The sequence below is a fragment of the Somniosus microcephalus genome, chromosome 7 (genome assembly GCF_052327205.1).
Source record: "Somniosus microcephalus isolate GS21.2 chromosome 7, FLI_Smic_1.0, whole genome shotgun sequence".
Taxonomy (NCBI): domain Eukaryota; kingdom Metazoa; phylum Chordata; class Chondrichthyes; order Squaliformes; family Somniosidae; genus Somniosus; species Somniosus microcephalus.
The window spans coordinates 258,224,651-258,247,219 of NC_140993.1; the positions used below are offsets into that span (position 1 = coordinate 258,224,651).

Consider the following 22,569-nt stretch of genomic DNA (forward strand, 5'->3'; position numbering starts at 1 on the left):
GGGCAGGTGTTGCATCTCCTGTGCTTGCACAGGAAGAGGAAGGGGTGCTGTGGGTGATAGAGGAGTGGACTAGGGTATGATAGGTTTATGTTAGGCAAGGGTGTTAAGGGATGTGGAACCAAGGCAGGAGGATGGAGTTGCGATACAGATCAGCCATGATCTAATTGAGTGGTGGAACAGGCTCGATGGGCTGAATGGCCTCCTCCTGTTCCTATTGGATGATCTACAGGTACGGGGTGTCCAGTGATCAGTGGACACTGCAGCTCCTGATTTTAACACTGGGCAGGAGTCAGTGGGTGGCCGGTTCGAGGCTGGCGGCATGGATCCCCGCCCTTGACGGCGTGAGGCCCAGAGGCTTCACCTGCACAAGCCTCAAGTCAGGCTCCCGCTGAAACCAGCGGTAAACGGCTGCTGGGGTCTGAAGGAATGGTCCCCAGCACTCTGATATTCCAGAGGGCCTTGCGATCAGGGGAAGTCCGGGGCAAGGGAGGCCTAAACATTCCTAATGAGGCCCGGAGGAGGAGGCATTCCTGCTCCTCCTGACCACACAAGTCAGGTCAAAATAAGTAAGTAAATAAGACCTTTTTTCTTTGAGCCTCTTTAGGCCCCAACTCCCCTTCCCTCTGGGTTTGCGGTGGGGGGTGGGGAAACGGTACAACCACTTTCCTGGGCAGGCCTCTGGTTAAAACAGCAGTTGAGCCCCCAATGCCCAGTGACGCCACGGGAGCCTGATCTGCCTATTTAAAGAAGGGCCCCACTGGTTTGTGGCTGGTGTGCCTCCCGATTGCTCATGAGAGCAGTTTAAAATTGGAGCCAGCGGGATTGGGGTGGGATGTGGGCAAGTGAGTTCCACGGACAATTTTTTTTTAAACTGTCCGCCCGCCCAGATTCCTCCGAGCGGGTTAACGTCTCCGTGTACTTTTATTTTGCTTGGCATGATTTCAGTCTTTTAATTTTTTGTATGTAGTTTGAGGTAGGCCACTCCCTGTTTTTAAAATATTAGTGGTGCTCTCCATTGAGGGGTTGGCACGTGATACCTCTAGGAGATTGGACTTTGTCCAGTGCCTGCTGTAAATAGTTCCTGCCTTACTACAACTTGTATTTATATAGCACCTTCAACGTAGTAAAACATCCCAAAACGCTTCACTGGAGCGTTATCGGACAAAATTTAACACCAGGCCACATGAGATATTAGGTGGCGAAAAGCTTAGTCAAAGAGGTAGGTTTTAAGGAGCGACTTAAAGGAGAGAGAGAGATTTAAGGAGGTGAATTCCAGAGCTTGGGGCCAAGGCAGCTGAAGGCTTTTATCGACATTAAATTGCATGTTTTAATTGAATACAATTGATCTGTTCTACACTAGTTGCATGGTTTAGTGTTGTCAGCAGATTGTATATTTTACAGAGATTGCCTCCCTCCATAACATGCGGGAGCAGCTTGGAGGAGTTTCTTTTCTCGGATACTGGAAACGCACAACCGGTCTATCCGCATTTTCGGTTTTTATTCAAGCCTTTTTTTTAATCTCCGCAGGGTTGTGTGGTGGTTTTTATGAAAATTATTGAGGGAAAATAATTAGGAACTTTGAGATTTTTTTATTTGTTCATGGGAGGTGGGCATCACTGGCAAGGCCAGCATTTATTGCCCATCCCTAATTGCCCTCGAGAAGGTGGTGGTGAGCCGCCGCCTTGAACCGCTGCAGTCCTTGTGGTGAAGGTACTCCCACAGTGCTGTTAGGGAGGGAGTTCCAGGATTTTGATCCAGCGACAATGAAGGATCGGCGATCTACTTCCAAGTCAGGATGGAGGGGAACTTGTAGGTGATGGTGTTCCCATGCACCTGCTACCCTTGTCCTTCTAGGTGGAAGAGGTCGCGGGTTTGGGAGGTGCTATCGATGAAGCCTTGACGAGTTGCTGCAGTGCATCTTGTAGTTGGTACACACTGCAGCCACGGTACGCTGGTGGTAGAGGGGGTGCCAATCAAGCAGCCTGCTTTGTCCTGGATGGTGTCGAGCTTCTTGAGTGTTGTTGGAGCTGCGCTCATCCAGGCAAGTGGAGAGTATTCCACCACTCTCCTGACTTGTGCCTTGTAGATGGTGGAAAGGCTTTGGTGAGTCGGGAGGTGAGTATCCTGTAGACTGAGAGGAATCTTCAGTCCTCCTTCCCAATACAGTTATTAATTTTATAGTGTGCTTCCCCAAAACTAGCAGTTCAGGTTAGGATGCTGCTTAGTTATGTAAAGTACAGGTGTCTACATGGCTCACAGTGGTAATTTTCGGTCAAGAGCAATGATTGGAACAAATTAACACTGCCACTTAAAGCATTAGGACTAGTGTGTGAATGTGTTGGTGTCTGCAGCAATGAGTCGCGGCCAGAAGCACAGCACGTTTAATCTTTACTACAAGTTTAATGTCGGGCACCTTTTATGCTTAAGGTTTGGTTCCTGTTTCAGGAGAGCTACCTCCATGCATTGCTCTCACCCCTTTTATATTCTGTGTCGGGAATTGGTCTTTAAGGCGTGCTGAGTTTGCCTCATCGGCACAGTTCTAGACCCACACACGTACACAAGGCTGCAATGCTGAGAGTTCAGTTGGGCTGAAATGCCTGTTTCTATGCTGTAGACTCTTATGTAATTCTTTACCCGCCTCTGGCCTCTTGAAGCTTTCAAGACTGAGATCAGTAGGTTTTTGTTGGGTAAGGGCATCAAGGGATATGGTGCGAAGGCGAGTAATTAAGTTGAGGTACAGATCAGCCTCGAGGGGCTGAATGGCCTCCTCCTGTTACCATGTTCCTGTGTATGAAGGGAAGATTAGACTATGTCCATATACATTCATTGGTTGCACAGTGAGACAATAGCCCAAGGCATAATATGCCTGAGCTGGTCATGCCCAGTTAATTTTTAAATGATAACAATTTCTCTTCTGGACATGGTGAACATTTGAATTGAATGCTCTGTGTTTTAATGAACAAGCAAAATGCTCGTTCCTTTTTTCGTGGGTTTGCTGCCTTCCGAGGGGCCTGTTACAAGATACAAACTGGACAGATGGCAGCGAGCAGATGCCCAACAGTCAGGCCATACTGGCAGCTACAAGAAGCCTGGCACGGCTTTATCTGTCTGTTAGAGGCAAATTAACATCATCATTCCCTAAGTTGTCTAGATGACCTAAATTCCCGGGATGTCTAGTTCCTCATTAATACTGGACATTCCCCATGGACTCCCAGACCTATTATTTCCTTTTTTTAAAGGCTGAGGCTATCTGTGCAAGGTAATTTTTAAACATTTTCCCCATCCCTATCTGTGTTGTATTCTCCATCTGAAGCATGCAGGTGGGCAGAGTGCTCCTGGAGCTTGTACCCAGGCTGCCATTTAACTCGCTGCTAGAAGACCTTTGAGCGTGCCCTTGCCCATTATGACTTGTCAGACTTCACCTCACTCTTCACATGGCTAAGATTAGTGAGCTAAACAAGTGGAACATTGTGGAGTTGAGGGGTGGTTGATAGATTCCATGGAATTTATTTTCCTTTTTAACTTCATACACAAGAAAGGAAATCAATTGAAAATATCATAGTTCCCCTTTGGGTTCAACAAGTAGTCTGGCAAAGCATGTAAAAGAGTCGTAAAATATTGTTACAAAATGGTTGAAAACCAATTTAAAAGTGCGCATTTATTCTATATAGGAACGACCGCGTACTTTCAAATTGTGGCATTACTCACCATGTCGCCTCTGGTTCCTTTGCTAATCACCTTCAATCCGTGTCCTCTGGTTACTGACCCTTCTGCCATTGGAAACAGTATACTCCTTATTTACTCTATCAAAATCATTTTGAACACCTCTATCAAATTTCCTCTTAACCATCCTTCTCTGCTCTAAAGAGAACAATCCCAGCTTCTGTGGTCTCTCCACATAACTGAAGTCCCTCATCCCTGGTACCATTCCAGTAAATCTCTTCTGCCCCCTCTCCAAGATCTTCACATCCTTCCTAAAGTGCGGTGCCCAGAATCGAACACAATACTCCAGCCGAGGCTGAACCAGTGTTTTATAAAGGTTTAGCATAACTTCCTTTGCTTCTGTACTCTGTGCCTCTATTAATAAAGCCAAGGATCCCATATGCTTTTTAACAGCCTTCTCAACTTGCCCTGCCACCTTCAAAGACTTGTGCACATCCAGCCCCAGGTCTCTCTCTTCCTGCACCCCCTTTAAAATTGCGCCATTTTAGTATAACATTACCATTATGTATAATAACAGCAGCAGCTTGCATTTTACAGTGTCTTTAACGTGGCAAAATGTCCTTGGGTGCTTTTCAGGAGCTTTATCGGATGAAATTTGACACCGAGCCACATGAGGAGGCATTCGGAAAGAGACTGGCTTTAAGGAGCATCTTAAAGGAAGAGAGAGAGAGAGGCGGAGAGTTTTAGGGTGGGAATTCCAGAGCTGATGTGGCTCGGCGTCAAATTTTGCCTGATAATGCTCCTGCAAAGTGCCTTGGGACATTTTACTACGTTTATACTCAGCATCTACCCTGTCAAGCCCTCGTAAGAATTTTATACATTTCAGTGAGATCCCCTCTCATTCTTCTGAACTCCAGAGAGTATCGGCCCAATCTACTCAATCTCTCCTCATAGGACAACCCTCTCATCCCAGGGATCAATCCCGTGAACCTTTGTTGCACCCCCTCAAAGGCAAATTTATCCTTCCTTGGGTGAGGAGACCAAAATTGTGCACCGTACTCCAGGTGTGGTCTCATCAAAGCCCTATATAATTGTAGTAAGACTTCTTTACTCTTGTACTCCAATCCCCTTGCAAAAAAGACGAGCATACCATTTGCCTTCCTAATTGCTTGCTGTCGCTGCATGCTAACTTCCTGTGATTCATGTACATCCAAATATAATTACACCCACAAAAGTGACAGATGAGTCTCAAGTTATCATTTTTAATGTTTTCCATGTCAAATAACGTGCTGTATTTTTTTTCTCTTTCACAGCTCCAAAAGGTCAGAATGGGCAACCAGTCTGGTAAACATGAATCCCATCATACTAGTGACCAGCCAGCCAAAGTAAGGACACCTGCTCTACTTACTGATGTGAATTGTCTCTTTTTTTTTAGTGTATGCGCATAGTAAACATAGAAACATAGAAGATAGGAGCAGGCCATTCGGCCCTTCGAGCCTGCTCCGCCATTCAACGAGATCATGGCTGATCATCCAAACCCTAGCACCCGGTCCCTACGCCGACAGCCATCCCACCCAAGCCCTATTCCCCGTAACCCCACATATTTAATCCCCCCTAACACTAAGGGCCAATTTTTTATCATGGCCAATCAACCTAACCCGCACATCTTTGGACTGTGGGAGGAAACCGGAGCACCCGGAGGAAACCCACGCAAACACGGGGAGAATGTGCAAACTCCACACAAACAGTCACCCGAGGCCGGATTTGAACCCGGGTCCCTGGCGCTGTGAGGCAACCGTGCTAACCACTATGCCACCGTGCTGCCCTTAGTATATCTCCAGTTTTAAAATTAGACATGGTGTAAAGTCGTTTAATAGTTGGATAGAATTTTGATTCACTTTTTTAATCCAGTTAGAAAGAAAGAACGAACTTTCATTTATATAGCACCTTTCACGTCCTCCGGATGTCCCAACGCGCTTTACGGCCAATGAATTACTTTTGAAGTGCAGTCACTGTTGTAATGTAGGAAACGTGGCAGCCAAGTTGTGCACAGCAAGCTCCCACAAACAGCAATGTGATAATGACCAGATAATCTGTGTTTTTAGTGATGTTGGTTGAGGGGTAAATATCGGCCGGGACACCGGGGGCAAAGTCCCCGGCTCCTCTTCAAAATAGTGCCGTGGGATCCTTTCGTCCACCTGAGACAGAGTTTTGTGTCGCATCCAAAAAACGGCACCTCTGACAGTGCAGCGCTCCTTCAGTTACTGCATTGGGAGTGTCGGCCTGCATTTTTCTGCTCAAGTGTCTGGAGTGGAGGCTCCGAACCCACAATCTTCTGACTCTGAGCTAAGAGCTCTGCCCGTTGTGCCACGGCTGACACCTGATACTTTAAGCATCACAACAATGAGAGTTTCCTGGCCAGTTTTGGGCAGAGCATCTTGCTCTGCTGAATCTGCTTCCAATTATTTGTTACCACAAGATTTCCAAAGCCTCCTTATTTGGAGATGTATGTATGATTCATGAAACAAAGCTGTGGTGTGGTGGCAGCCGACTTGCTAGATAAACAGGAAGCTATTGCACCAGGCTCCCGCCCTGTTTTGTCCGGCGTTGCAACTCTTTCCGTGCATGCTGGATGTGCTGCCTGATTGTAGGCCTATGGTCTGGCCACTATTTTCAGAACCTACAAGCTTGATGGGCTTCACTTGAGGATAAAGTATAGGGTTGCCTTCCCCTCACAGGATCGCCCTGGAGCCTCCAGGAATTAAAGGTAAAATACCAGGACACCACTGCGAGCAAACCCAGGAGAAAAATCAAATATATACAATAAATGTTTTTCTTTCATTTTCTTTTGAAAGCGTTTGTTTCATTTAGTTACAAAAATACTGGGAAATGCGGGGCTGGGGAAGGCAGTCAAGAATAATGCAGTATAATGTGGATAAATGCGAGGTTATCCACTTTGGTGGCAAAAACGGGAAGACAGATTATCTGAACGGCAATAGATTGGGAAAAGGGGAAGTGCAACGAGACCTGGGTGTTCTTGTGCACCAGCCGCTGAAGGTAAGCATGCAGGTGCAGCAGGCGGTCAAGAAGGCAAATGGTATGTTGGCCTTCATAGCGAGAGGGTTTGAGTACAGGAGCAAGAATGTCTTACTGCAGTTGTACAGGGCCTTGGTGAGACCACACCTTGAGTATTGTGTGCAGTTTTGGTCGCCTTATCTGAGGAAGGATGTTCTGGCCATGGAGAGAGTGCAGCGAAGATTCACCAGACTGATACCTGGGATGGCAGGAATGACATATGAGGAGAGATTGGGCCGATTAGGCTTATATTCGCTAGAGTTTAGAAGAATGAGAGGGGATCTCATTGAAACTTATAAAATTCTAACAGGACTAGACAGACTAGATGCAGGAAGGATGCTCCTGATGGCGGGGGCGCCCAGAACCAGGGGTCACAGTCTAAGGATAAGGGGTAAGCCATTTAGGACTGAGATGAGAAGGAATTTCTTCACCCAGAGAGTGGTGAACCTGTGGAATTATCTAGCACACAAGGCAGTTGAGGCCAATTCATTAAATATATTCAAGAAGGAGTTAGATATATTTCTTAAGGCTAAAGGGATATGGGGAGAAAGCAGGGACAAGGTACTGAATTTGGATGATCAGCCATGATCTCATTAAATGGCGGAAGAGGCTCGAGGAGCTGAATGGCCTACTCCTGCTCCTATCTTCTATGTTTCTATGTAAGAATCATCTAATCGGGTAATGGAGTGTCTGTTTGCTTTCCAATTGGTGTGGAGTGCCCTGAGGTTGGGCATGTTGCAAACCGCCATCAACCGGTGTGTGGGGGCGGAGCAGTTGGAGGCACGAGGTCATTGGACGCAATCCATGAGATTTCATCACATCAGAGTTGGCCACCCTACTATATAAGCATGTTTGTTTTAATTTGCGTTTAATCAGAGCAGGTCATCAGAAGGTAATGAGTATAGACAGAATGCCAGCATCTCGCTTTCATCCCTGTTATCTTTGATCTAAAGTACCCCTGTGACTTATTAATATTTTGAAAAAAGGTTTTCCACTGGCTCTGTTAACGGGGAGAAGAAGAAAAATGATTAGTTTGACAATCACTTGTTTTGAAAAACAGATGACCACTTTATTTTTAAAATAAATTGAGGGAAATATATTTTACATTTCATGGGGTAAAAATTGGGTAGCGCCCCCTACCTTTGCTGGGGTGCTAACCCGAAAAAGTTAGTGCCCCCGCAGCCGATTTTCCCAGATGGTGTCTCGAGAGGGAGGAAGGGCGCAACTCGAAGCGCCCCACGTCCCTCTTGGGGTGCTGGCGCTGCGGCACGTCGCGCCGCCGTACTGCAGGCCGCCTTCCCCTTATTAAAGGGGAGAGGCCTGGCACAGCACGTCCCGGCGCCCAGCTAGGCCACCAGGGATCGGGAGTGCCGGCAAACTAGTCCGGACTCACGGAGAGCAGCTGGCACCCCGCAGGAGGGCTTCACTGGGGACGGCAGAGGGGGCTGGTGCTGGCAGGCGGCCAGCAACAAAAATGGCCGCCTGCCACCCCCCTCCCTTTTATCTAGTGCCACCCCGGCCGCAGGTAGGCCCCCCTGATCCCGGCGGACATAGCGGCCGGCGGTAAGTCGGGGGGCGCCACCCAATATTACAGCCGGGGCGCTGCGCACGACGATGTCAATGCCGGTGGCGCAGCATGGCGCTAACGGTTTAGCGGTGCCGCTAACCTCCCACTGAATTTTGTGGGAGGCGCTGCGCCCAGGCGCTAGTTCATTTGCGCGCCCTAGGGCGCTAACGGAAGGCGCAAATCAACCAAATTTAGCCCCCCCTAGTTTTTTATTCTCACCACCCCCACCCCCCCCCCCCCCCCCCCAAACCCCATCACACATATTCCATATCTTCTTCTTGTAAACAGTGACCCATGGTGAGATACTGGCCTCGATATTAACACCACCATGACAGTCAAGGGGGGATGTTAAAATTTAAGCTGGGAATGCGCCCCATACGTGCCCATTACTATTTTGACGCCGTTAGGTAGCGCGCCGTGCGAGTGCCCTGCCCTCAAGAGGCGGGACACATCCTTCACGTATTTAAATCCGGTTCCCACAGTGCAATTAGCGCTAGATTTTAAATGTAACAGTTGCCAGCCGGGTTTCCCAGGAGTCAGGAAACCCGGCAGTCAAAGGGAGACGGGAGCTGACTGCTCCACAAGGTAAGTGCTTTTGCAGAGCACTCCTTGTGGGCCAGGAGGAACAGGAGTACTCGCCCCTCGAGGAAGCCTCCGGCCTCCTTCCTGCCGATCATAGCCCCTCTCTTTCTCTCCCCCACCGCGATCGGTGACCTTCCCCCCCTTTTCTCCCCCCCCCCCCCCCGATTGCCACTCTCTGCCTCCCCCGCCCCACACCAAGACCTAATCTCACGTGCTCTCCCTCCCGATTGACTCTCTCTTCCTCACCCACCGCCCCCCCACCCCTCCCCTTGATTTGTAGCATCCTTCCTCCCAAATGCCCGTCAATCTGTCTGGCTGCCGGACGGGAAACGGAAGGAAAAAAAATGATAATGTGGTCCTGCCATTAAATTCGACACTTCCCGCAAACACGCTCACCCACTCCCTCCCTGTAGATATCGGGCCCACTGTTACATGGGCACAGATGCCCTCCGTCTAGCCTTCAACAGGATTAGCTGAGTGAGATGCCGCGAATGTTGGCAGGTTATTCAAACTGCCTGCATCACCACTGGGCCTATTGTCCAAACGTACAGTTTCCATCACCAGTTAGCAATCAACAGCAAAAACCCAAAGAGCATCGCCCCCTCCCCACCCCAGACCAAGGACACTAAGACTAATCAAAGTACTTTGAGCATAGCCTGCTGCGATCAGCTGACTGAACATAGGCGAGGACATGAACTCTCAAGTGTTCCTGCTCTGTATTGTTCAATAACACACCAGACGTTGTTCAGTTGGCCTGTACGTTTTATTTTAATATTAAACAAATTGATTAACTTTTCATCGTTTTTATTGCCGAGTTGCATTTGAAGCTCCAAATTGATGTTTGCCTGCACCCAGGGACAATGAACAGTGCCAGCAGGATAGTTGAAGGCTTTGTTCTCCTAATCCCTGTCTCAAGTCAATTAAATGACTGTTGAGCCTGTGAAAGCGGTCAATGAGGAACAAGGTCCTTATGTAGTAGCTGTTGGTTTTAGAGGCGCATTGCTACTGAAAGGACTTGCCTGTTAATGGTATTAAAATAATATTGAAGGATAAAGGTACTGAAAGACTTTCAGCTCAATAAATTGACTTAAATACAGCCTTTATTATTTAATATGTGTGTGTATATATATTCTTTGAAGGTGGCAGGACAAGTTGATGAAGCTGTTAAGAAAGCATACAGGATCCATGGCTTTATTAATAAAGGCAGAGAGTATGAAAGCAAGGAAGTTATGGTAAACCTTTATAAATCACTGGTTAGACCTCCGCTAGAATATTGCGTCCAATCCTGGGCACCGCACTTTAGGAAGGATATCAAGGTCTTGAAGAGGGTGCGGAGGAGATTTACCAGAATGGTACAGGAAACTCTCGATTTACCGGCACCCAAACAACCGGAAATCTCGGTTAACCGGCAAAATTCAGGAGTAGGTTCAGTTAAGTTTTTCTTCATATTAATGGTCGTTTCTTGATTCTTGGCTGTGTAATCGGGGGTTTCTGCACTTGTTGCTAAGCAACAGGGACGCTTGGTCTGTGGCCGGGGTTCTTGCAGCTGTTGCTAAGCAACAGGGAAGCCTGGATTTGTTGCTGTGTACAGAGCTCTCGTGCCTTTTTAACTATAACTCTCTGTAATCCGGACTTTTTGATAAACCGGCACCACGCCGGTCCCATCGGTGCCGGATAAGAGAGTTTCCTGTACCAGGGATGAGGGAATTCAGTCATGTGGAGAGAAACTGGGATTGTTCTCCTTAGAGCAGTGACGGTTAAGGGGAGATTCAAATAGAGATATTTAAAAGTTTTGAGTAGATGAGGAGACACTGTTTCCACTGAGAGGAGGGTCGGTAACCAGAGGAAACAGATTGAAGATAATTGGCCAAAAAAGCCAGGGGGAGATGAGAATTTTTTTTCACTCTGCAAGTTGTCACATCTGAAATGCACTGCCTGAAAGGGTGGTGAAAGCAGTTTCAATAGTAGCTTTCAAAAGAGATATACTTAAAAAGCAAAAAAATTGCAGTGCTATGGGGAAAGAGCAGGGGGAGTGGGAATAATTGGATGGCTCTTTCAAAGAGCCGGCACAAGCAAATTAAGAAAAAAGAATGTTGCCATATTCTCTCCGTTTTTAAAGCGGAGGCACAGAAATATGATGACCCGACGACATCGGCTCCCAGAGCCTCCTGTGGTTCACTGCATTCAAAGAGCAGAATGCTTTGATTTGCGGGTACCGCAGAGACGATAATAATGTCTATAAAAAGATTGGTGCCGCTTTCAAACACTGAACTTGTTGGAAAAAAAAAATTAGAGCCAGACTGTTCAGGGGTGATATCGGCGAGTACTTCTTCCCACAGAGGGTAGTGGAAATCTGGAACACTCTCCCCCAAAAAAAGCTGTTGAAAATTTCAAAAACGGAGATTGATTAGATTTTTGTTCGGCAAGGGTATTAAGGGATGTGGATGGATATAAGACGCAGATCAGCCATGATCTAATTGAATGTCGGAAGAATCTTGAGGGGGCTGAAAGGTTTACTCCTGATCTTATGTTCCTAACCATTAAGAGACCTTAAACTATTCATGTTCTTTCAACTATTAACGCTGTTCTATGGCTCTATTCAGTGTGGGGTTTTTTTCTTCAAATTATTACTGCAGTTGTTATTGTTGGCACTTGAGTGTTCTCTCTAGCGGGAGAAAGTCCATAATGTAAGATTGGTTGGAAGTTCTTGATTTATTGTTTGGCAAATAGAAAATTGCAGATCGAGCTCCACACCCTGTGATCAAGCGTGTTTAGTTGGGGTGGGGAGGTGGAAGAAGAGAGCCTTCTGATACTAGCAGCAAGGTTCTTTTTCTACTTTGCTACTCTTTTTTACTTTTGAGTATCATGGGAAGGAAACTACAACTGTTGTACTGGGGATTTTATGATGATCTATTGAGTGAGAACTTTAGGTAATATATCTACAGAACCCGTTGAGTAGCAAAAACAGCAAATGCTGGAAATACTCGGCAGGTCAGGCAGCATCTGTGGAGAGAGAAACAGTTGACGTTTCAGGTAGGTGACCTCTCGTCAGAACTGGAAATAGTTAGACGGGTTTTTAAGCAAGTGTGGGGCAGGGAAAGGGGGGAGGGGAGAAAAGAACAAAAGGGAAGGTCTGTGATAGGGTGGAAGGTGGGAGAGATTATTAAATGGCTAAAAAGGGTTATAATGGGACAATAAAAGAAACAGAAGATGGGTCTAGAGGAGCTGTAAATGAACACGGAGTCATTACCAACAGCTGCTGTCTGAAAAATTGGAGCAGTGGTTATGATCTGAATTGAGTAATGTTGCTTTAAAGGGGTGGTGTTGTTGTATGGGGGTGGGGGCATTCAGACAGCCTTTGGCCTTTGTCCCCAGGGCACCAACAGCACTCTGCAAACTATTGCAGTGAGAAATATTTTTTAAGAACAAAACAAATAAGGAACTTGTGATTCCATCCCTTTAAGTGAATGCACAGAAGATTGAATTTTACTTGTGATCCCATCCCTTTAAGTGACTACACAAGATTGAATTTTACTTACGGAAGTAATTCAGAATGAGTCAGTCATTTCTGCAAAATTTGCATTCATTTTTAAATGGAAGTTTGTTAAAGTTTAATATTTTTAAAAAACCACCGCTGATATTCCAACTAGTTGGAATTTATTTATTTAATTATAATAATTAATTAATTAAATTTATTTAGTGAGTTCCTCCACAATGCTCTCCCAGTGCGGCCACCCTGTAACCAGAGATTTTTCTAGAAGCCTGGGTAGAAATATCAATGTAATCACTGTAGAAATTACTTTTTTTACATTGTTGCTTGTTCATTTTATGTGCTGTCTTTTTATGTCTTATTTATTTATGTCTGCTTTATTTATATTTAAAGTATGTATGCGTGTATATGTCGGTATGTGTTTTTTTGTGATGGCGCCGATGAAGATGGCTGCCGTCCTTGCGAGCTCCGTGCGTACCAGGCAGCTCAGTATTCTTGCTGCTTGGTGCTCTCGGCTCATCAAGGAAAAAACATTTCACTGACTAGATTACACTTCTTGTATTTAGTTATGTGACCAATAAAATTGAAATTGAAATAGTTACCTCTCGGGGAGTAAGAACATGTGAATTATGAGATTGCTTGCGTGTGGGGAGCAACATTTTCCATTGTGCCACGTAAGAAACCTGTTCTTTATGAACAAGTTTGCAATTTTTGTCATGCATAGCACGCAGGAAATCTTCCCACTGTCTTTTTACAAGGCTTGTATGGTTTCTCTTTAGCGTCTGTAATGCCATGGTTAGTTTTTAATTTCCCAAAGGGTGTGTGTGTTTTTTAAATAATTACCTCCTGGGTGATATTCTGATTAACCTTCATGGTGCTTTACCTGACTTGGTCTCTTGATCTACCAAAAACCCACTGGTGATTTTAGTTTGTGTCTCCTGCTGGATCTTCTTTTGAGATCATTGCAGGACAAAGCAATCCCCAAAAGATTTAAAAACTGTGGGCATCAGAAATCTGAAATATCAACAGAAAATACTGGAAATGGACGGCTGGTCAACAGCATTTGAGAAACAAAAGATACGTTCAGGTTTTCAGAGGTAACCCTTCGCCAATTCTGAAATTTATCAGGACAAAGTCCTTTGCGAATTCTACAAGCTTCCACTTTATGTAGCCTACAATAAGCTACCCGATGTATAAAATGTTCCTTTTTGGCAGCACCTCCCAAACCCGTGAGCTCCCCACCCCGAAGGACAAGGTCAGCGGGTGCATGGGAACACCATCACTTCCAAGGTTCCCCTCCAAAATCACACGCCATCCCGACTTGGACATATATCAGCCGTGCCTTCATCGTCGCTGGGTCAGAATGCTAACCCCACTGTTGGAGCACCTTCAATGCATGGACTGCAGGGGTTCAAGAAGGCAGCTCACCGTCGCCGCCGCCACCACCACCTTCTCGGGGTAACTAGGGATGGGCAATAAATGCCGGCCTTGCCTGCGACACCCACATCCCCAGAATGAAATTCCCCTCAATAGAGTGGGAATCTGATATTGACAGAAGTTGATCCAAAACGGAGCAGATTTGGAAAGAGGAGGAAGGAAGATTATTTCTATTAAATAATGAGTGAAAATTAGTTGAAATAATTAGCCTTCCAGGACATAGGCATATAAGAAATAGGAGCAGGAGTAGGCCATTCGGCCCTTCAAACCTGCTCTGCCATTCAGTAAGATCATGGCTGATCTTTTACCTCAACTCCACCTTCCCACACTCTCCCTGGACACTTGTGACTAAGCTTTATTTAAAGAAATACATTTAATGCTACTTTTTGATTGACTGACTGACTGACATGTTTTTGGTTTAATTGTGAATGTACTTTCTCCTTTTGATCTTTTTGTTTTGTACCAGCATGACTTCAAAGGGAAGAAAAGGCTGTAATCAGGCTGCCTGTCTAGGCTCTTGATGTTTTTTGACCCCACTGTTCTGCTCTACATGCTGTTCAGTCGCACATAAGAGCTTTTTAGCATGGCCATGTGGTCTAAAGTTACTGAAGAGAGTGGTTAAGTCTGTCTGTATTATACAATGAGAAAAATTGTAATGTAGGTAAATCTGCTGCTTTTGTAATAAACTTGAATCATAGATTTGAGCTTGAAGCATATAGCTTGTCAACATGGTATTTTACTGGTCCTAGGACTTGCGTTAAAAACTCTTTTTTCTTCTGGATGTGGGAGACCCTGGCAAAGTCGCATTTATTGCCCGTTCCACGTGGCCCTAGCAAGGTGGTGGTGTGCCATCTTGAACCGCTGCAGTCCTTGTGCTGATGGTGTTCCCATGATACTGTTAAGGTGGGGATTTCCAAGATCTTGACCCAGCAAGAGTGCGAGCCCCAGGATGGTCTGTGCCTCGAAGGGGAGGGTGTTCCCATGCTGCTCTTGTCTTCCTTGAGGCTGGAGGTTGCAGGGTTGGGAGGTGTTGTTGAAGTAAGACTAGCGAGTTGCTGTCCGTATCCTAACTCTAACCAAACCCCGTTCACTCATCACCCCTGTGCTCGCTGACCTACATTGGCTCACGATTCAGCAACGCCTCGATTTAAAAAAAATTCTCATCCTTGTGTTCAATTCCCTCCATGGCCTCTTGGGGCGCTAACATTGAATATCGTGGCGCTGAGGCACGTTGTGCCGCGTTGCTCCTCCACTTATTAAAGGAGAGGGGCCTTGCGCGGCGTGACCGGGGACCCAGCTGGGCCACCAGGGATCGGGGTGTCGGCAAAAGGGCTGACGGAGCGCGGCCGGCACCCCCCAGGAGGGCTGCCTAGGAGGCCGGGGATGGCAAAGGGGGCAGGTGCTGGCAGGCGGCCAGCGACAAAAATGGCCGCCCGGCACCTCCTTTAAATATCGCCGCACGTACGCCCCCCTGACCCTGTCGGACATGGCATTCGGCGGTAAGTCAGGCGGCGCTACCGAAGTTTGCGACTGGGGCGCTGCGCACGGCGATGATGTCATCGCCAGAGGCGCAGCGCCGCGGGGCGCTACCGGTAACCGTCCGCTAAATTTCGCGGGAGGCCTTAGCCGCGCCTGGGGCTAGTTGCTTTGCGCCCTGTTGGCGCCCCCTTAGGGAGGCGCAAAGCAACCGAATTTTGTCCCCAATGTTTTTTTTACACCCAGCGTTGCCGGAATATGGAATGCCCTAGCAGAAGTAGTGATGGAAGCGGAATTCATAATGCATTTTAAAAGGCAAGTGGATAAGTGTTTGAAAAAATTATAAAAACGGGCAGGAGAATGGGACCCGATGATTAATAATTCTTGAGAGCCAGAGCATGGGCAGTGGGTGGATGTGCGGGAAGGAGGGCGCGGCGGGCGTCAGTGGGCTGATAAGTGGGTTGATGCAGGGCTGGGGTGGGGGGAGCTGATGCAGGGACCCTGCGCTAAATGGCTGCCTTCTGTGCTATGAAATTCTATATAAAGATAAGTTGTTGGGGAAAGTGTTAGTCTCCAGTTCTACCATAGCTGTAATTGGGAAAAATGTTGTTCTTGTAGTTGGAACATTTAATGTGGCGTTAATCTAGTGTGAAAGCTGCAGGAAAGGTCTTTTTGAACAATGGCATCGCAGAAACAGCTTTTTAATCTGGGAGTAAATTGGCATTCAACGGAGCAGATCGATACCAATGTAGATGAACAGTGTGTCGTGACTACAACGTGCAAACCCAGCCGACAGCCCCGCTAGTTCTAAATTAGATTATCTACCACCCGAGGTGATTTTGAGTAGTTTCGTCCTGAGCTATTAAGTGCAACCTCCATGTTAATACAAAATCTTCTGGAGAAGTCCAGTCTAAAATCTGAATAAACAAAGGGTTGGCGTCCGCTGTATTAGAAAGCCTCTTTAAAATGTCACCATTTGTATTGTGCGTCCTTTGTCACTCATGGTTTTTACACGAGATATTCGACACCAAAATGCGTATGTGGGTGCAGGTAATGCCCCCTGTGGCTGCTGCTGCTAATCACACCGGAGTTTGCTTGGCCAGACGGACCGGACCAGAAAAAGGGGACAATTGGCAGCTGGGGAGGTTCATCTTGGCTGCTACCCTATCAGAAGAGGTCATACAGTGCTCGCTGACCCCCATTGGCTCCTATCCCGGCCACGTCTCTAATTTGAAAATTCTCATCCTTGAGTTCAAATCCCTCCATGGCCTCTCCCCTCCCTATCTCTGTGAAATCCTCCAGCCCTCCGAATAACATTGACAGCTGACCTGGATTGAATGATCCGCCATGTGGCCAGGATACCTCACCAGATACTAAAGGCGTGTCTGGCCCACACTGCTACTACTACTTAGGCAGTCCCTCGGAACCGAGGATGACTTGCTTCCACACTAAAAATGAGTTCTCTAGTGACTGATGAGTCCAATGCGGGACCTACAGTCTCTGTCACAGGTGGGGCAGACGGTGGTTGAAGGGGTGGGTGGGTGGGGTGCTTGGGTTGACGTGCGCTCCTTGTGCTGCCTGCGCTTGGCTTCTGCTTGCTCCCGGCGGAGAGACTCTGTGTTCGGCGCCTTCCCAGATGCTTCTCCTCCACTTTGTGCGGTCTTGGACCAGGGATTCCCAGGTGTCGGTGGGGATGCTGCAGTTTTTCAAGGAGGCTTTGAGGGTGTCCTTGACTACTACAACAACAACTTCCATTTATATAGCACCTTTAACATAGACCCCAGGCCCTTCACAGCAGCCACAGAGATGATAGGACAACTGACCAAAAGCTTAGTCAAAGAGCTAGGTTTTAAGGAGCGTCGAAAAGGACAAGAGGCTTAGGGAGGGAATTCCAGAGCTTAGGGCTCGGGCAGCAGAAGGCACGGCCACCAATGGTGGAGCGATGAAAATAGGGGGATGCGCAAGAGGCCAGGATTGGAGGAGCGCAGAGATCTCTGAGTTGTAGGGGGCTGGAGGAGCTTGGAGCTAGGGAGGGGGCGAGAGGCCATGGAGGGATTTGGAAACCAGGATGATGGCACAGGTAGCACTGCCTGCATGCCTGGATCTTTTTAATATGATCCCAACACGAGCTTAACGTGGTCACTGGGCTTCGCGCTCCACCCCTTGCTTAGGTGTGATCGAATTTCTAGGCCGTTAATTGGCCAGAGTAAAGGCTTCTCTCCAATTGGCCAGTGTTGCCCTGATCAGAGAGTTTCTTGATGTTCACATTGGGTAAAAAGTGGAGAAAGCATTTAATTTCCCAATGCTGACAGCCTACGACTTGAGTTTTTTTTAAATTGATCGGCACTCCAAATTTAATTGAGAATGGGGGGGGTTTGGTGTTTAGAATCCAGAGGCACCAGTGGTGCAGTGCCAATTTCTGAATAACATGTTTGTCGAATTTCATGGGCTGCAAAATCAATTTCTCACTCCCCACAGCAATGAGGGGACAGTGGACCAGACCTTGCTAGAGCGGGGTGTCTCATGGTGTGCGCCCAGACCTTGCTAGAGCGGGGTGTCTCATGATGTGCGCCATTAGTTAGACTCACCCTCGCCCTTCAGCTCAAACATCACATGTGCCGTAGCTTGCTGTGCGTGCTGATAACAAGCCAGCGAGGGCAACGGGGCACCTGGGACCTCCGTGAACAGCGGCACTGACAGCCTGTCTCCTTAACCAATGGGATTCGAGGCTTGAGAAAGAAACGGCGGGGAAGGAAGTGGGGCGAATTAGAGTCAAATCATGTACAGAAAGAGAAATAACGAGGGAAAGCAAGATTGGATTAAAAGAGCGAGGAAAAAAAAAGAGACCAAAGGATAAGTTTGTTTGAAAACCTCAGTAATTTTTTTATCCACTCGAGGGCTATGGGTGCCGCTGGCAAAGCCAGCATTTATTGCCCTTAGAGAAGGTGGTGGTGAGTGGCTTGCTAGGCCATTTCAGAGGGCAGTTAAGAGTTACATTGCTGTGGGTCTGGAGTCATATATAGGCCAGACCGGGTAAGGACGGCAGATTTCCTTTCCTATGAAAATCCAGTAGTTTCATGGTTACCATTACCGATACTAGCTTTTTATTTGATAAACTGAATTTAAATTCCCCAGTTGCCGTGGTGGGATTTGAACTCTCCGGATCATTAGTCCAGGCCTCTGGATTACTAGTCCAGGAACATAACCACCATTCCCAGGCATCGCTGCTTTAAAAGTAATGAAGTAGAAAAAAAAACTTTCTGTTGCTAAAATGCTGCTGTTGATGGCGCTGATTGGAGGTCCCAGTACTACAAGGTGTCTTTATTTCGGCAAAATGAACAGGAATAACAAATGAAAATTTCTTACCACCAACAATATCAAAAAAAATAAAGAGCTTGCATTTATATAACGCCTTTCATGGACTCCAGGAAGTCCAAGAGCGCGTTACAGCCACTGAAGTGCTTTTTGAAGCGTAGTCACTGTGGTAATGTAGGAAACGCGGCAGCCAATTTGTGCACAGCAAGCTCCCACAAACAGCAATGTGGTCATGACCAGATCATTTGTTTTGTGGCCATAAAATGAGTTAACAGCTTTTTCTTTAAACTATGATGCAGAAAATGTACTCTTAAATTGCTGCAGTTAAATATGTTCAGGTGTCAACTGAACAAATCTGAAATGGTTCCTTCAACCTTGGCTATTGGGTTACTGCTGCAAACCGAGATTAAATCGTGCATATTCTTCCTTCCCTACCACGCAATTAGTCCACGTTACTGGCATTAGTATGAGGCTCATTATGCGGTTTTAAAAAAAACGAGTTGCTTCTCTAATCTTTGCGCTGCACAGCAACGTCGCATGGAGTTGTGACAAAGCATTGATGCAGCTTTCAGTTGAAACCTGGTTCCCCTTGATGTGGTAAAACCTGTTCAACAATCTGTAAACATCCGCCAAGTTTCACTGCAAAAACAGGTAGAATTAGGAATGGCAGTAGGCCTGTTCCGCCTGTTAGCATAACAGTGATCCGGATGAGAGTGCGTTTTATTTTCATTTTTTACGCTGAATGGAGAAGGATTTCACTGAGACTAGATTTTGTGTAAGATTGAGAAATAAAGTAATGGAGATCGTCACTGGGCACCTGCCTTGTTAACTTTTTACATCTTGTAAACGGCCTTGACAAAATAGTAACCTTTAATTATCCATCTGCTCGTATAGGAAGGTATTTAGTTTGTCTTGTTCTTTTCCCTTATCCCACACTTTGATATTGCAACTTATAGTGGCCAATAATGCAAATGAAATCTGTTCGCCACAATATAGCTGGTGTACCCGAAAGTCACACCAGCCACTCGGCAGCTATCACAACAGCAAGTGCATTTATATAGCGCCTTTAACATAGTAAACAGGACAAAATTTGGCATCAAGCCACATGAGGCGCTAGTAGGACAGGTGACCAAAAGCTTGGTCAAAGAGGTAGGTTGTCTACAGAGAGGTTTAGGGAGGAAGTTCCAGAGCTTGGGGCCGAGGTAGCTGAAGGCATGGCCGCCAATGGTGGAGCGATAGAAATCGAGAATTCGCAAGAGGCCAGAATTGGAGGAGCGCCGAGATCACGGAGGGGTGTAGGGCTGGAGGAGCGCCGAGATCACGGAGGGGTGTAGGGCTGGAGGAGCGCCGAGATCACGGAGGGGTGTAGGGCTGGAGGAGTGCCGAGATCACGGAGGGGTGTAGGGCTGGAGGAGCGCCGAGATCACGGAGGGGTGTAGGGCTGGAGGAGCGCCGAGATCACGGAGGGGTGTAGGGCTGGAGGTGACCCTACCAGCTCCCAGCATGCACATGGAAACGGCATAAAGCATTAACACTGACTCTTTTGAGGTAATTTTTGGACACGGGACACGAGAAACGGTACGCGCTGGGGTTTTGCGTATGCAATTGATTGATTGATATTCAGTAAAGCAACCGTGTGTTTGTTTACTTTTGAAGGTGAAAGCGGTTATTTTATCATTTGTGTGCAACGTGGCACGGTGCTCCAGCTCTTGTGAAACGGGGGGGATGGAATCTCCACAGAGTTCTCAAGACCCCCTGCTGTAACATTGGCAGCAGATCGACTTGAGCCCTCACCAAAAAATGTGCAAATGGCTACTTTTACGCAGTTTCCTCCGGCGTTTCTGACCATCTTCCACAAGTTACAGCAGGAAATTGGGAGACCTCCTAAGGAAATTCCGTGTGCGTGCCCATTGTTAGAAAGGCCGGCATTTATTGCCCATCCCTAGTTGCCCCTTGAGAAGTTGATGGTGAGCCGCCATTTTGAACCGCTGCAGTCCGTGTGGTGAAGCTACTCTTTCTGCTGTTGGGCAGTGTGTTCCAAGAATTTTGACCCAGCGACGATAGTCCAAGTCGGGATGGTGTGTGACTTGGAGGGGAACTTGCAGGTGATGGTGTTCCCATGAGCCTGCTGCCCTTGTCCTACTAGGTGGAAGTGGTCACAGGCTTGGGAGGTGCTGTCGAAGAAGCCTTGGCGAGTTGCTGCAGTGCATCTTGTAGCTGGTACACACTGCGGCCATGGTGTGTGAGTGGTGGAGGGAGTGAATGTTTAAAGGTGGTGGATGGGGTGCTAATCAAGCGGGCTCCTTTTGTTCTGGATGGTGTTGAGATTTGAGTGTTGTTGGAGCTGCACTCATCCAGGCAAGTGAAGAGTATTCCATCACACTCCTGACTTGTGCCTTGTAGGTAGTGGAGAGGCTTTGTAATGCGTGCTATTTGCTAACACACGAAGCTGCAATGATGGCTCGTCTCATTTTAAATATGCAAGAGGAGCATTTACTTCATGGTACAACAAATTTTAAAGATTTAGGGTGAGAAATTCGGCATGTTAGCGCCTGGCGGGGGTGCTAACGGGGCGTTCAGGCAGTAGCACCACGGCGGGGCGAATCCCGCGCCGCACGGCAGATTCGCCAGTCCCGTAGCACCGGCAATAACTGTTAGCGCCCTGGCACCTTTCGCCATGCAGATTGTGATATCAGCGAGCGTGCAACGGTCCACAAACTTCAGTAGCGCCTCGCGCAGACAGCGCCAGGGAGCGGAGGCGAGAACCTGGCGGCTGGCGGGGCGCTACTTAAAGGGATGGGCCCCTGCTGTCAATGACCTTCCGTTCCAAAGCTCCGTTATGAGTGGCAGAGAGCGCAGGATGTATCTACAGCCAAATAAAGGCTGCTTAGTCCCCGGAGTGTTGCGGGCCATCAAGGCACTTTGCATTTCATCCCACAGCATATTGCCGTTCTGCACTCCCGGAATCACTGGTGTGCAGACTCCAGTAACCCTTCCCTTAATGGCTGGAAGGTGCCTGCGCCAATGCTCACTCCTGATTACACAACACCTCAATTGTTATCGCTTAGAGCCTAACGCCACTCACCTACGCCATTAGCGCCTGATTTAGCGCTTCCCCTGCATTCTTTGAGCACTGAGACTGAATTTGGCGGGCAGCGAGATTGATTAGCGTCTGGCTCTAAACTTCCAACTTCTCAAAAGTTAGCGGCCCAACTGGGGCAATACCGAATTTCTAGCCCTACGTTTTTAACCTTGGGCTTGGTCAGCATAACCCCATGGGTCCCTGGACATAGCTTGGAGAGTGACCAGGAATCGGTTAGCTCAATGCTGTTACATTGTTACTGTAGGTGAGTATGGTAAGCTATTGCATATTGCTTGATGATGTCAGGCTGCATGGTGACGTGAGGGCCTCGATATTTGGCGGGGTGCGGGGGACACCCGGAAATCCCAGGAACGCGGATTAGCAATTTTAAAAATTCCGTTTCCCACCCAACAGCCAGAGAGATTGAGAGGCTGGCCACTGCTGGGCAGGGAAGCCTGCGGTGAAAGGCCGCAGCAGGGTACAGTCCCCAGCAATTGGGAAAGATCACGGGTTGGGGGGAGGGTGGCGGGGTCGGACCGACAATGGGGAGGGATTGCGAGTTGAGGTGGGGTCGCATTTCACAGATCGCTGCGCAGAAGTAGGGACGGAACACGGCAGCGAGGAGAGGCCGCGTTTGGCGGAAGGTTTGCTGGAGGTGGACCTGGCAGGGAAGCGCTTGCCTGGTTCGCGAGCAGCGCTGGAAAAGTACTTGCCTGCTGGATCTGGCCGCTCCCGTCTCCGGTTCACTGCCGGCTTTCCTGAGCCGTGTACTGTGGGAGCCTGATTTAAATATAATGAGGTGTCCCGCCAACTCCAGTTGAAGGTATTCCTGGCGGTTTTGTGTCACGTCCTCCTGACTCCAACCACCCGGGCCCCAGTCAG

General features: G+C 47.6%; 1 protein-coding gene across 3 annotated transcripts in view; it reads left to right on the forward strand.

Annotated features, from left to right (window-relative positions):
• Window positions 1–22,569, forward strand: part of LOC147115250 (myelin basic protein-like) — a 221,236-nt gene that overhangs the window by 40,917 nt on the left and 157,750 nt on the right. For all 3 annotated transcript variants that reach the window (XM_085993637.1, XM_085993635.1, XM_085993636.1), the window contains exon 2: window positions 4,977–5,048. In XM_085993637.1, coding sequence (XP_085849763.1) covers window positions 4,977–5,048 — 72 coding nt within the window. The remainder of the gene's footprint in view (window positions 1–4,976; window positions 5,049–22,569) is intronic.